Genomic DNA, 13,010 nt, shown 5'->3' with positions numbered 1-13,010 from the left:
TTTCTTTCCTTTTTTCTTTCCATCTTTCTTTCTTTCTTTCCATCTTTCTTTCTTTCTTTCCATCTTTCTTTCTTTCCATCTTTCTTTCTTTTCTTCCTTCTTTCCTTCTTCCTTTCTTAATCTCTCTTTCTTTCTTTCTTTTCGACGTTCCGTTATTACGTTTTCCACTGCTGTTGGGAAACTCGAACTCGTTGCAACCCTCGGTTCATGAGCTAAACTCTGCAGCATGCATTTATGCAACGCTGGAAAATAGCCCGCTTCTGAACCGACAAGCACGTGGCATAACGAAACCTGCTTTCGGTTTACCCCCATTAGGGTACCAATTAGAGATTTCAAGCACAGATTAACGCAAGCCGAAGGTACGCTTAGTCGGCTAACGGCAGGGACACGCCGCGTAGACCGCGACCGAAGTTGGAAAGCTGAAGGACTTATTAGGCGCCAAAAATTACAGCAGAGAGGATGGAGAAAAAAAAGAAAAGCGTTCAAGAGGAAAAAAAACAGCGCGGATGGCGTACTTTTAATCTCGCTCAGTCGCGAGTTTTCCAGTTTCGTACTTTGTCTTCCAGGTAAAGCGCCACTTTTCTTCGCGTTGAGGGTGCGACCCGTCGTATCAGAAATGTCGTGACTCGGTATTATTAATCACGCAGGCCTGGAGTGAGTGTGCGCAAATACAAAAATTCACTATATGCATGGTGTGCGGAAGGAACTCACTAAAAAAGGGAGGGGTGCATGGATGGAAGAAAGGCAGAGAAGAGTTCGAAATGCTTTTCTATGCAAAAAGAGTGAGGAAAAGATAATTTCTTGTTCGCACATTTGAAAACCCGGTTTCTGAAACCCAGAGTCGTAGTACCGAGCTGTTGTCTGCGGCCCATTGTGGTGAAGCTCCATGGATTATCAGCAAAGCATACTGCCTGCGGAAAGTGCATTGCGTCTGGCAGCGTTTCGCAACAAATAAAAATCAAAAAGTCTGAGAACAACATTTCCGTCTGGAAAAATTTTGGTACGCCACTTGCAAAACGTGGCGCTGTTTTAGAGGACAATTCCATCACATTTATATTCTTAATAAAATCCGCTAGTAGGGCTTTTTGTAACTATGCCGACTATTGTTATGGAGCTTAAGACGCTTACGTTGCCGAGAAATTTGGTGTTAAAGGGAATATTTTTTCTCCTCACTGATTTTCTTCTTGTCATGGGTTTGCTTCGTTTATTTTTCTCGTCCAGCTTTACTTTTTGTCTTCATTGTGGCTAAAAGTGCACTAGCTGTCGCGATGTAAGAGCCTAATTTCCGGGCGCGCAATTAATCGTTTCTTTCCTTTATATTCAACAAAACATTCACCCGATGCTAACGCAGTCCGCCTGTGGAAAAGCTGTTGGTAGCGATACTTATCTTTAATTTTTCGCAGTTTTCTACTTTATATAAATTCAGTTTGAAGTGAAAGAAAGCTTTTTGTCATTAGGCAGAGGTAATCCATCGATCTAGGCCAATTTGAATTTCTCCTCAATGTGGCTTCAAGCACTGTGGATTTCACGGCAAGTTTAGTCTTATGTGCTTTTTAAAACAGCGCATGTACAAGACAATCGCGAGGTTGAAGCCCGCTTTGTCTCCCAAGTTCCTCACATTTTGAACTACTGTTCTGTTTTTATTTCATTTTATAAAAGATTTTATCTACTAAATTTGCTGTGACAGTACGACGGCGAAAAGAAACTGGATTCCAGTTTCTTGCGAAATGGTAATCTCTTTTTGGCGGCTTTTCGCTCAATCGGAAACTCTTTTTAGTGCCCCAACACTTTCTTAGGTTGTGTCTTCTCTTTCGCGCAGCGAAATCCTAATTCAGCGAAAGGCGTACGCTTATAATTGTTCGCATTGAATTAAAGAACAGCCGTGTGCCTACGGCGACGATACCGCTCGCTGGGTATCGACGGAAGGCACCATGCCCAGCCGACAATTTTGTTTCGTAGCCTAGGGCAAGCCGAAGCGTACAGACAAATATTTACTTTTACTCTCTGCGTTTAGAAAGCAGAACAAACGCTTGTTATAAACCAATGACAAAGCAAAGCCTCAACTAGTGTTCTGTAAAGATTGAGCGAGAGAGGGAGACGAGACGAAAGCAATCAATGACACGCAAGCTCGCACACATCGAGTCAAAGATAGGGGCTTTCCGTTTCTTCATTCCGTTCTAGTTGTTCATCGTTCTTTGGCACACGCCATCTACATCCAAGCTGTCACATTACCCGCGACGTGCTCGCAGGCGGTATCAACGAAGGGTCGACCGAACTCTCGCAAATGTACTGCTAGCTTTTGCTGAGACTCCACCCAAAACGCTCAGAAATTGGATGTCAAGGTATTTAGGGGGAAAAAGCTAGAGGGTACATTTAAGCTCCGCCTTAAGGGTATGACGCGTCAGCGCAATGGGTTAATTCCCATGTATGCAGAATTGTTGATTCTCTACTCCAGATTCATAGATCCCTGGGAGTCCTCGTACCACTCTTGGCGCAGTGGTACAGCGGTTAAGCGATGCGCCACTGCCCTACTAGGATGGCAGGTGCTGCCACAGGTGAGGCTTGTGCGACACAGGTTGCTCTTCCCGAGCGACCAGTCATTAATTTAACCGCCACTTGCCACAGTGGGCAGTTTACTTACAATGCGGTGATGACGCTGCAAGGTCACGTGACCGAGATTGCCCGCCTTCCTTCTTTCAGGTTGCTTCTCTGGAGATTTTTCGCTCGTGGTCAACGACGTCAACGCCGTCGCCGGTTTTTCCGCGACACGAGTTCTTTAACGCTATCGCGTAAACAAACAGTGCACCACTGGTGGAAGCTGGAGCCGAACCTCTGACCTCTTCTGTACATAACGGCAAACCTACTTGGTCATGAACTTTTACGCTGTAAACGAAGTATTTATTGCAGTGATATAATGTCCCATGCACTGAACTGTTAACAAAGCCTCTGAAAGTGGTATCAAAAAAATGTCGAAACAAAACACGTCCGGCAATCGAATGCTAATTTGCACAAATAGACCAATACCTGGCTGTAGCGTTGAGAAGCGAGACATAAACAGAAATGCATATATTTTATTAAACCTAGAGTTCAGAGCAGTAAGGTGCTTTTGAAGATGCTATCAATAAAATAACATTGGTGGCATCTATAGCAGATGCTAACAACCGCTATTACCGATATGGCAGCGCCATTGCAAGCATAGCCGAGGCAGTGCGCGATTTCTTTTTCGAAAACGCTTTCAAATATTCCCAAACAAGGTTAAACAATTAAAGTCGCTGTGATTTATTAAAAGAGCAAAAGGTGTGCGGCCTATAGTTTATATGAACAAAAATTGACTATGAAGCTGTATGACACTAGAGAGTGGTCATGAAGTGCAGTCAGTATATTCACTCCCGACGTCTGCCATGTTGAAGAAGAGCGAGTTGGGCGGGCTGGAGTCGGTCCACTATGAAACAACAGCGCGAATGAGGACGAGGACGAAAGTAAAGACGGCACAACGAGCGCTGTTGTGTAGTCTTTACTTTCGCCCCCGTCCTTATTCGCGCTGCCAGGGGCGATCGTCGGTGGGCACGAACGCCGCGAAAACCGTGAAAGGATAACTTTTGCGTGTGTGAGTACCAGTGGAGTAAGAGCCGAAGCACCGAACGAGTGGTGTGAAAAAGCCGTCATCTTAGTACTGTGGGACGGTCGGGGTGGCGGAACCTGGCTTGGGGGAGGGGATCCTAGTCGAGCCCCTGTAGGTTTTCCCTGTCTCAGACGGTCGGAGATCGCCCACAAAACGTTCTCTGTGGTGTGAGAGTGCGCTCGACGCCAAGGGCCCACTATTGATGGACTGAGTGCTCGCCCTTCAAGGAGGCCTGAAAAGGAACTCAGGATCAAATCAAATCTGGTCAAAATCCCTGCTGTCCCCAATCCCACCTAATTCCCACAACCCAAACCAATTTCCAAATTCCCATCCATTTGCCCATCCCTTCCGCTACTTCCCAGGGGAGATCAGGGGAGTCTCCCCGGGCCCGCTCCCCCGGCTGTGGGTCGCTACAGTAGCTTTTCTCCCTTTTATTTTACTTTTCCACCCAGGGGTGGTGAAATTATAATTTGCCTACGGGCCTATTCTTTTATTTTCAAATTGGGTTAAACCTGTTGTACGTACGTGGTGCAGGCAGGCGCTTATTATGTTTATTTCCTTTTGGTTGCCCCAACCTATCCTTTGTTGTTTCATAGTTGTCTGCCATGTTAGCCGAAACAAGAGAACACAGCTTGGCGATACCATCCTCTTAGACCAGGCTTTGCCAATTAAAAAAATGACTGGCGTTTTAGCATTGATAAGCACAAAATATTCTGGGAAGGCATAGTTTCATTTATTTTTATTTCATACTGCAGATCATCTCACAGATCCAAACAGAACATTAATACATAATAGGTGGACACCACCAGGTGGTGTTGCAGGTGAACCCCACCACCAAGTACTTGAAAGAGTGAGGTACCTCAAGGCGCGCATAACTAGTTCCCTGAGTCAGTGACACGTGTCACTGACCCAGGGAACTAGTTATGCACGTCTTTAACTTTTTCACCGTCAATGCCAATGCACCAAACGTACGCTGGTGGCCTATGCTCCAATGCTGTGTTTGTGCCACAGTGTTGTCCACGCCAACGCATGCAACGCACATCCTTCTGTCACTGCCACCACATAGCTCATAGCGCGAATATTAGTTTGATAGTTATTATTTGATGCCGAAGACGATGTGCAGTGCCCAGCGTGAGAGTTTATTGCAGTTCAACACGAGGCGTGTACGGCTGTGTTCTGTCTTTTCTTGTGCTTGGTTTAGGTGTGTCTTATTATGCATTGTGTTTATTCGCGATAGTTTTCTTCATGCTTTTTACATAGTTCATGTACGTAAAACATTGCTTCGCTGTAATAAATACCATGTTTAAGAAAAAAAAAGCGGCGATAGCCTGGTGCTCTCGCGCAGTGGCCAGCGAAGCTCATCTGTTCGCACCGGCGCGGGTTCGAATCCCAGTAGCGAATATTTACTTTTATTTCGTTCTTTCACTTGGCACAAACCCACAAACATCGCAAGATCTTTATCGGGGTTTACCCATCGGAATAGTGTTTTCGCACTAATATATCTGTGCTCGTGATTGGCACCATTTGGCAAGATGTAACAAAATATCCCGATGCTTTTATACTCATCTCCGAGAGTATAGGTTTAAGGCGACGACAAAGGTCATGATTTTTAATTAACTTCGCTAATGACGCAGACTCTAAGGAGACTCACTGCTGCTGATTTCTAGTAGGAAGTGTCTTGGTGGTGCCTTAAAGGTGACTGGCGTGCAAGCGAGGTCTGACGTAGAGGTCTGCGTAGGCCACTTCCGGCGGAAGTTGTTTCCATCACGAGGCGCTCCACGTGAATGCACTTCCTGGAAGGCTTACTTCCGGAACACGCGCGCTCGTGTCTTCCTACCCGCGACACGCGGCTTACAAATTCAAAATGCGAGCCTTGCCGAGGAAGTACTTTTCAATGGCGGCTTCAATGGCTTCAATGGCGGCTTGCCTGCGGTTGGAAAGGTTATCCGGAACAGGGCAGGGTACCAGGAAGAAGAACACGGCTGACACACTGGTGATACGACTAAAGTTTTGCTGACTGAACAACCTGGTATAAATGCATCTGGCTTTCTCCGAACAACGAGGAAAAAACAGCGAATCACAAACACGAGCGCGGTTGATCGGGCTAGTTGGTAATTCATGACAGCTAAAAAACAAAGCGCAGCTTTAAGACAGGGACAGAAAAGACGAACACCACAGCGCTGTGGTGTCCGTCTTTTCTTTGTCCCTGTCTTAAAGTTCAGCTGTGTTTTCTAGTTGTCAAAAACTTTTAAAATGCTGATTGAGCAACAATGGCGTCACAATCTAGCGACTGACACTTCAACTTCCTTTGCGGGTCTTGCCAAGGAATGGACGCAAATGCACGCAGTCTTTAAGCAAACGATTTCTGCAGCTTCGCTGAATTCCCGCGTACATTTATTACTATTAAGGAATTAATTCTGGAGTAACTCACCAACTAGCCTGCGAAAAACGTACTCGCAAGTTATTGCTATTCTTTCTCACCGCTTTATTTCCTGCGAAATATGGTTCGCGTCTACAATCCCTGCACTGTAGACCATGGTGCTTCAACCGCGTGCGCTGTTCCGCGTGCTACTTCTTAGCGTGTACACTCTCTGTTCATCATAATGTGATACCAACCTGCCCAAGCCTCTGATCTAGGCTTTGAAGGTGCCGCACAACGCGAGACAAGCACTTCTGACTTTTGTCTTGTCTCGGAAAGGCAACGTATTGCGCGGTCTTTCTGAGTGCCGAAATCCTGTCATTTGTGAACATCAAATGTTTATGCACTGTTATTACTGCGGAAAGTCAGGCGAATTGTTGCGGCGACTTTGTAAAGAAAAAAGAAAAACTGCGCTGTAGTACGACCGGATGAGGATGCAAACACGCACTCTGAAAGCGCTGTCTTGCAACAAAAATTTGGCCTGCAGAAACGCAACACGTAGACGCGTAAATACCAGATGTGTCAACAACTACTTTCAAACATTTTCAAAAATAGGCGTTTTGGGGTAAAATTATGTCTTTTACAGGATAGTGTTACCAGTGGTGACGGACACCAGAAAACCGCTGAATCGTATTAAGTAGTAACATGGTTGACTAATTTTTAATAATTAACTTATTAACTAGTAGAGTTAGGCGCCTAGTTGCAATTAGAGATTTGTAGCGGGTCGCTAGTAATCGCCATATCAGCTTTTAGAGTTTCGAAAATGCGATTATCCACGGCGCTGTAACTCGACAAAATTTGACTACATCGTGCCAAAACACATGCGCTTTCGAAAAGCACGCAGGTAAAGCAACCTTTCCAGTGCACGTAACTAGTTAAAAAAAGCCAAATTATGTCGAGCCAGAGCGCCGAGGATAATCGCGTTTTCAAAATTTTTAAAACTTATATAGCTATTACTAACGACCGGCTACAAATCTCTAGCAGCAGCTAGGCGCCTAACTCTACTAGTTAAAAAGTTAATCAGTAAAAATTAGTTAACCATCTAACTACTTAAGACAATTCGCTGGTTTTCTGGTGTCCGACAGCCCTGGTAATGCTATGCCGCAAGAGCCATAATTTTACCCCGAAAAGCCTTTTTTTTATTAATTTCTGAAAGTATTCCCTGAAACACCAGGTATACAAGCACGTCAGCATAAAATGGTCATTTTCGTTTTACATTTTTACTACTTCCTGCATATTGCGTCGATCGAGCTGCGCTTGGTGCGTTTTAGGCTGCGTTCAGGTCCTGGGTCAGTTTTTTTCGTGCGCGCTTTTTTTTTTCTTTTAATGTATGTTGTCCCGCAGCACACTTGGACCCCGGATAACAAAAAAGCTCGACTGATCGGCAACTGATACTTTATACGACGGCACGCGGACGGAGAAAGTGGCTGAATGCCAGAAAAGAAAAGCAGTCGAGCGCCAAGCTAAACACCTATGCGGACACCGAGGCAAAGAGTGTTGCCAGGAACAGCCCATTGACCTTTCCTAGAATGCGCCACGCTGCTCCTGCAAAACAGTTCAAGCTGTCACCTGCTACCGACGACGACATTCAGCGCGATTTTGTGTGCGCGTGTGTGTGTGCGTGGCGAAGTGGGATGAAGAGAGAGGCATGGCTATGCGAGGATCCATCTCTGATGCGTTTGAGGTTTTGAAAGTGGAAAGCGTTGGCTTCTCGAAACATCTCAAACACGTGCCATTCTGTGAAACCGACTTAAATGACGTCATTCATCTGCTGTGAATTGGATGCTAGGTCTGGGCAGTTAACATCGGTGAAACGCGGAAAGGACGGAAACAGCCTTTACACAAGAGCCTCTCACAGCCGCTGGTCCAAGACAGCCCTCATCCATCTTATTCTTGTTATATGTCGCCATTTGCTGTCATAATTTGCTACATGGGCGCTGTAACGTTGCTGCGAGGAAAGAAAAAGCGAACAATTCAGGAAACGCATAAGAGAACACCGCTCCTTCACCCCATCCGGTAGTCGAACAATACACGTTCATCTTTGCATATATCGATCCGGCAAAAAATTTAAAAAAATAAATAAAAATGTCTCGTCGACAGTTACTTGAGTCCTTCGCCATTGCGTACACTGCCGCCGCATTCGATTAGTATTGGACTGTATTTCGAACACTCTGGCCCGCTTGCCCTCGCGGGCTGCATTCCTTTTTAATCAGCGCCCGAGCGCGACTTGCGTGGCTCATGCAAATGAGGCGCGGCGGAGAAGGCCACGCTCGAGCGTCGCTTACGGCTTCCACGTCGGCCGCCGCCGAACGGAGCTGGTCCGCGTGACGCCCCCTGTTTGTTCATGCTCTTTCGGCCTCGACGACGACGTACGTCCTCCGAGCAATCGCGGTTTCCCGGCGCCCGACCGGAGCCCCCGTTAACCGGCTAGTCGATACGAAACGACTCCTCCACGGAGACGATGTGTAGCCCCCCCCCCCCCCCCCCCCCCCCCCCCCCCCCCCCCCCCCGCACGGCGAATCCCTCCCGGCCGCCGGTGAGCGAACAAATCGCGGATGGCCCCATAATGTAAAAACAAAACAGCAGCGCGGACTCAGTCGGTTCTTCCGAACGCGGCTCGATCTTCTCAGGCAGTCTCTTCTCTTTCACTGCCTGCAGCTAACAAATATGTGTCGCGCTTGTACTACGTACTATTTTTGCCTTTTCTGTTTCCTTCCTTGGAGTTGTGAGGGTTGAGCGCTTATTAAAGAATAAAAAAATAAGGAAGAGGCGTAACCACGGGGCTTAAACAAAGAATAGAAGGACGGCCTTTGTTTCACAGTGGATGCACTGAGTACTCTTTCTTTTTTTTCTCTCCGACATCAAGATCCCCAAACACTGAGGCAGCCAGGCGGTATTACGAAGGTAGACTACGCACACGGCAGTCGTCTACGCTTGGTTGGAGCTCACTTTTTACAGCGAGACGACGACGACGACACAAAGACAAAGGACCCGTTCTCTCTTGCGTGTCGGCTTAATCGTGTGCTGAAATAACTAGGAGTTAACCAAATCAAGCAAAAGGAGCCCAAGAATGCTAGTTTCATCTTTTCTATTTTTTTTTTCGTATTCCATACACAGTGGCGATTGAGAATGCGGGCATGCGGAATCGTGAAATGGCACTACTGCCACTTTCCTTCCTTCACACCTCACCCCGTCGCCGGCATGCCGAAAGATGTCGCCAGAGTACTTATGGTTGTACAGTTCAGGGCATTATTACGGGGAACACATTGGCTGCATGTAAATGAAGCTTGCCAAGTATGAGTGAGAAGCATTTTCTTTTTCTAAGCAGCTTTCCCGCAGACACATAATCGCTTTAATGCATTTTTCATGTTGATGTATAAAATAAAAAAAAAAATGTTTCTTAATTTCGAGCTAAGTCTTTCTTTTTATTAGATCGCACCTGATGCCAGAGGTGAGTCTCATTATATGCAGCGCTTGATGTACGCCTGGAAAGATGAGCGGTTCCTCGCATGCCGACAAAAATACAAAAATCCTGGGCTCTCACTGAACCTTGGCTGGGCCTTTAAAAGCATAGAGCTCTATCTTTGCCGAAATAATTCGGTCTTTTGCTTACTTCCGATATTTTTTAGCTCATGTGACTTCCTCCATAAGTTTTTAAAGCGTCCTGATACCTTGCGAAACGTGAGATTGTGAGTCAAGTATTCGGCAAGAATCGTGTTGGTGAGCAATTGTAAGCATGGTTTCTGCGAGTTGTTCGAACATTGGGCTCTCATAGCGTACCGACAACGGCTCGTCTGGTAAGTGCATGGTCATTCTTTAGACAGTCTAAGAAAAGGAATAAGGTAAAGAACGGGCACCCATGAATGGCCATATCGCACCTTCGGAAAAAAACTGAATGACCACTTCTTTTTCGAGAGCAGACTGACTGGGTCCAGGGAAACGGCTGTTATGTTTCTCAGTGGGTAGCCGTACGTACATAGGGAACGGCGGGAAAAGCAGCATTTCGCGAACAACGCCTGTGACGACGCTTCGAGTGCACGGAAGCGAATCACGAGAACTCCGGGAGCAGGCTTGGCGATACAGAATCGGACAGCTAACGAGAGAGCTTCTCCGTTCACATCGCTCAACGCGGTAAACGGGATCAGAGCTTATTTCTCTTAACTAAATGCTTGCCGCCCGCTAACGGAGATCCACAGGCCACCCCGATGGAGTGGTAGAACGGGCAACAACTGCAGCGCCATGCCCAGCATGGGAACCATGGCTCACCTGATTGTGCCATTACGTATACAAGCGCTCGGAGGCTGGCTCTCCACCCAGGACCCGCATCCCAAACGAAAGGGCAAATATGAGGGATGGAAGCAGAAACGTTAGGCACTGTGGAAACAGTATCCACCCTCTCTGGTAACGTTTCCTTCCCCTCCGTGCGAGTGCTCAGGTTGGGGAGCCTCTCCGTCACCACCGCGTCAGTGGCGGGCTCGACAGGGTGCATGCACGATGCTCGGGCACTGACCGATGGCCGGCGTGTAGATGTTGAGGTAGAGACAGTCCTCGCTGTGTCGCTGCAGGTGCGGCAGCAGGCGGCGCAGGTACTCGAGCCTGCCCAGCGGCATGCGCTTGACGGCCTCGCTCTCGGACCCGATGTCGGGCAGCCGCTGCGGGCAGACGGGCGCCAGCCGGTCGGCCATGCGCACGCCGCTCCAGTGGGCCGGCGACACTGGCGGCATGAAGCGCATGGCCCCGGTCGGGGGCGCCGCGTACGGCACGCCCAGGAACACCTCGACGGGCTGCAGCGGGTGCTGCTGGCGCGACTGCTGCTGCTGCGGCCCAGGCGGCGGCGGCGACGGCGTCTCGATGTAGCCCTTGAGCGCGCCGTACTTGGTGGTCACCGTGCGTGAGCTGAGGCGCGTGAACTCGGCCCGGGCGCCGCCCAGCGCGAGCAGGAGCACACACAAGGCGGCCGGCCGCCAGCCACCCGCCGCCGCCACCTTCATCGCGCGCGACCAGGAGAAACACCACCCGCCATCGCGGTCGTCGACGATCGCCGCCTGGGAACAACCATGGCTGCTGCTGCCTCCGCCGCTCACGACGCTGCTCGGGCCCGGCGTCAGGGGGCGCCCGGGCAGACGCTTTTTTTCTTCCGGAGGTAGCGCGCCTGCGCGGTCCATCGAGCGGTCTCGGTCGCAGGCGCGCGCCCACGGCCCCGAGCCGCGGCTCGCTCACCCGCTCCCAGCGCCGGTGTTTTCACAACACCGGTGGGAGAGCGGAGAGGACGAACGAAGCGAAGAGGCGCTGCGCGTGGGATGAAGCGAACGGAGACGTCTTCACTGAGCGAGGCCCGCTTTCCTCGACTCGGTCGGGCCACGGACCTATGCGGGGCGAAGGAAAGGGCTAGGGATGGAGGGGGAGGAGGCAGCGAGATAACCAGGTGCGCCGGGGCGCAGTGCGGCCGCCTCGTCTCTGGATTTGTGCCCGTTACGTCAGCGGGATTCAGTGGTCTAAAAGACGGACGCAAACTTTCACAATCACTTGTCCGTCTCTTCGTTAACTTTTCGTCAGCACCTTTTTAGTACTGCACCCTTTCTTCTTAAAAGTTCTGGCGTGTCCTATACTGCTGCAGTTAGACCGCTAGCATGGAAAAACAAATGTTTGCCTTCTTATTCGTTGAACACGTCCTTCAAATGGTTTCTTAAGAATGGTTTCTCAAGACGGCGCTGCTCTCTAGACTTCGTAACAGGGCTTCTTCGGTCGACATTGAGTAAGCGCAGTGAACTGAAACCGTTTTACAACGTCAGGGCACGTAAGCATAAAACTTCTTGGCAGCGACCTCTCCCAGCTCCCGCACCGATGTCACTGAGCGCGCGAGAATAAGGGGCGATTACTCCATGCACTTGTTTCCACTGGGATTTTCAAAGGCGCTTTTACAGCACGCACCAGGGACTGCCGAAGTGGTAGGTCAATACACTCGAGTTAGCAAAGTAGTAGCCTAGGTAGAATTTCGTTTTATTTTGGTTTTAAGTCGCAATTTTATTGACTAGAACATGGAGCGGTTGGTATCAGATAAGAAATATCGTTGGCCAGAGCCAACCTAGAGAACGTTAGTTTCTCGCGTCGTTTGATAGTGGCAACGAGGTTCTTGTGCGAATATGCAGACATTACCATAGCTCCTTTTTTTTTTTTGTCTGGCATCCTGGTTCTTTCTCCCATAAACCTCTAAAGCTGCCCAAGCTGATTTGGTGGCACGATAGCTGTGCCACCACGTCTCTCTGGTGGATAGTGGTGCCATCTTTCGGTCGCTAGCTATGTACGCGTCAAGTTGCTTCGTCTTCTATGTTCTCGTGATAGCGGTGGATCTCTCGACAGAGTGAACGTGTAGTCAAGCGCCACTGCGGCTGTGCTAGCCCCCAACCAACTGACTTTTCCATCGCGAAGTGCGCTGACTGCCCGCACCTAAACCACCAGGAGTGCCACCTGGCCAGCGTTTTGTCTCTGATACCCAATTATCTGTCACTTAATAAGAATATAAATCGATAACACACGTGTGCGTGTGCGTATCTGTGTCTGCACGCGCTAATTTGCGCCATATTAAAAAAAAAAAAATGGCCGTTTGATGCTCAACCTAAAGCTAGCTTTTTGCCTTACACAGTAGTACTGCGGCAAAGCCAAAAAAGGTTTACCCTGGCATTCATATGCTACTTCTAACCAGTGACGCTGCGACACAACACTCGCCAAGCTCCGGCAGGTGGGGGACCAGGTGGGCCGCATGGTCCGCCGGGTTTCCAACAAGCGCGGTGGGTTACGATGCAAAGACGCCTTGCGGCTGGCGAACGCATTCGTGACCAATCGAATCTTGCATTCGACTCCCTATGTCCACCTGCGGAAACAGGAGGAGGATGCCCTCGAGGTCATCCTCCGCAAAATCATGAAACGAGCGCTGGACCTCCCGGTCTCTACCTCTACCAGCCGCCTTTT

The 13,010-nt window shown here is 48.9% G+C and overlaps 1 protein-coding gene across 1 annotated transcript in view; it reads right to left on the bottom strand.

Moving 5' to 3' along the window:
- The window catches only part of LOC149341350 (neuroligin-4, X-linked-like), a 66,857-nt gene extending 55,489 nt beyond the window's left edge, over window positions 1-11,368 (bottom strand). Inside the window, exon 1 of the mRNA XM_089543415.1 lies at window positions 10,552-11,368. Coding sequence (XP_089399541.1) covers window positions 10,552-11,206 — 655 coding nt within the window. The 5' untranslated portion in view covers window positions 11,207-11,368. The remainder of the gene's footprint in view (window positions 1-10,551) is intronic.
- Between the last annotated feature and the right edge of the window lie 1,642 nt (window positions 11,369-13,010).

This window comes from Amblyomma mixtum, chromosome 5, assembly GCF_055824585.1.
Source record: "Amblyomma mixtum isolate Tamu chromosome 5, ASM5582458v1, whole genome shotgun sequence".
Classification (NCBI taxonomy): Eukaryota; Metazoa; Arthropoda; class Arachnida; order Ixodida; family Ixodidae; genus Amblyomma; species Amblyomma mixtum.
Note: the sequence above shows the minus strand (reverse complement) of the source record. Positions and strands in the feature narration are given on the sequence as shown.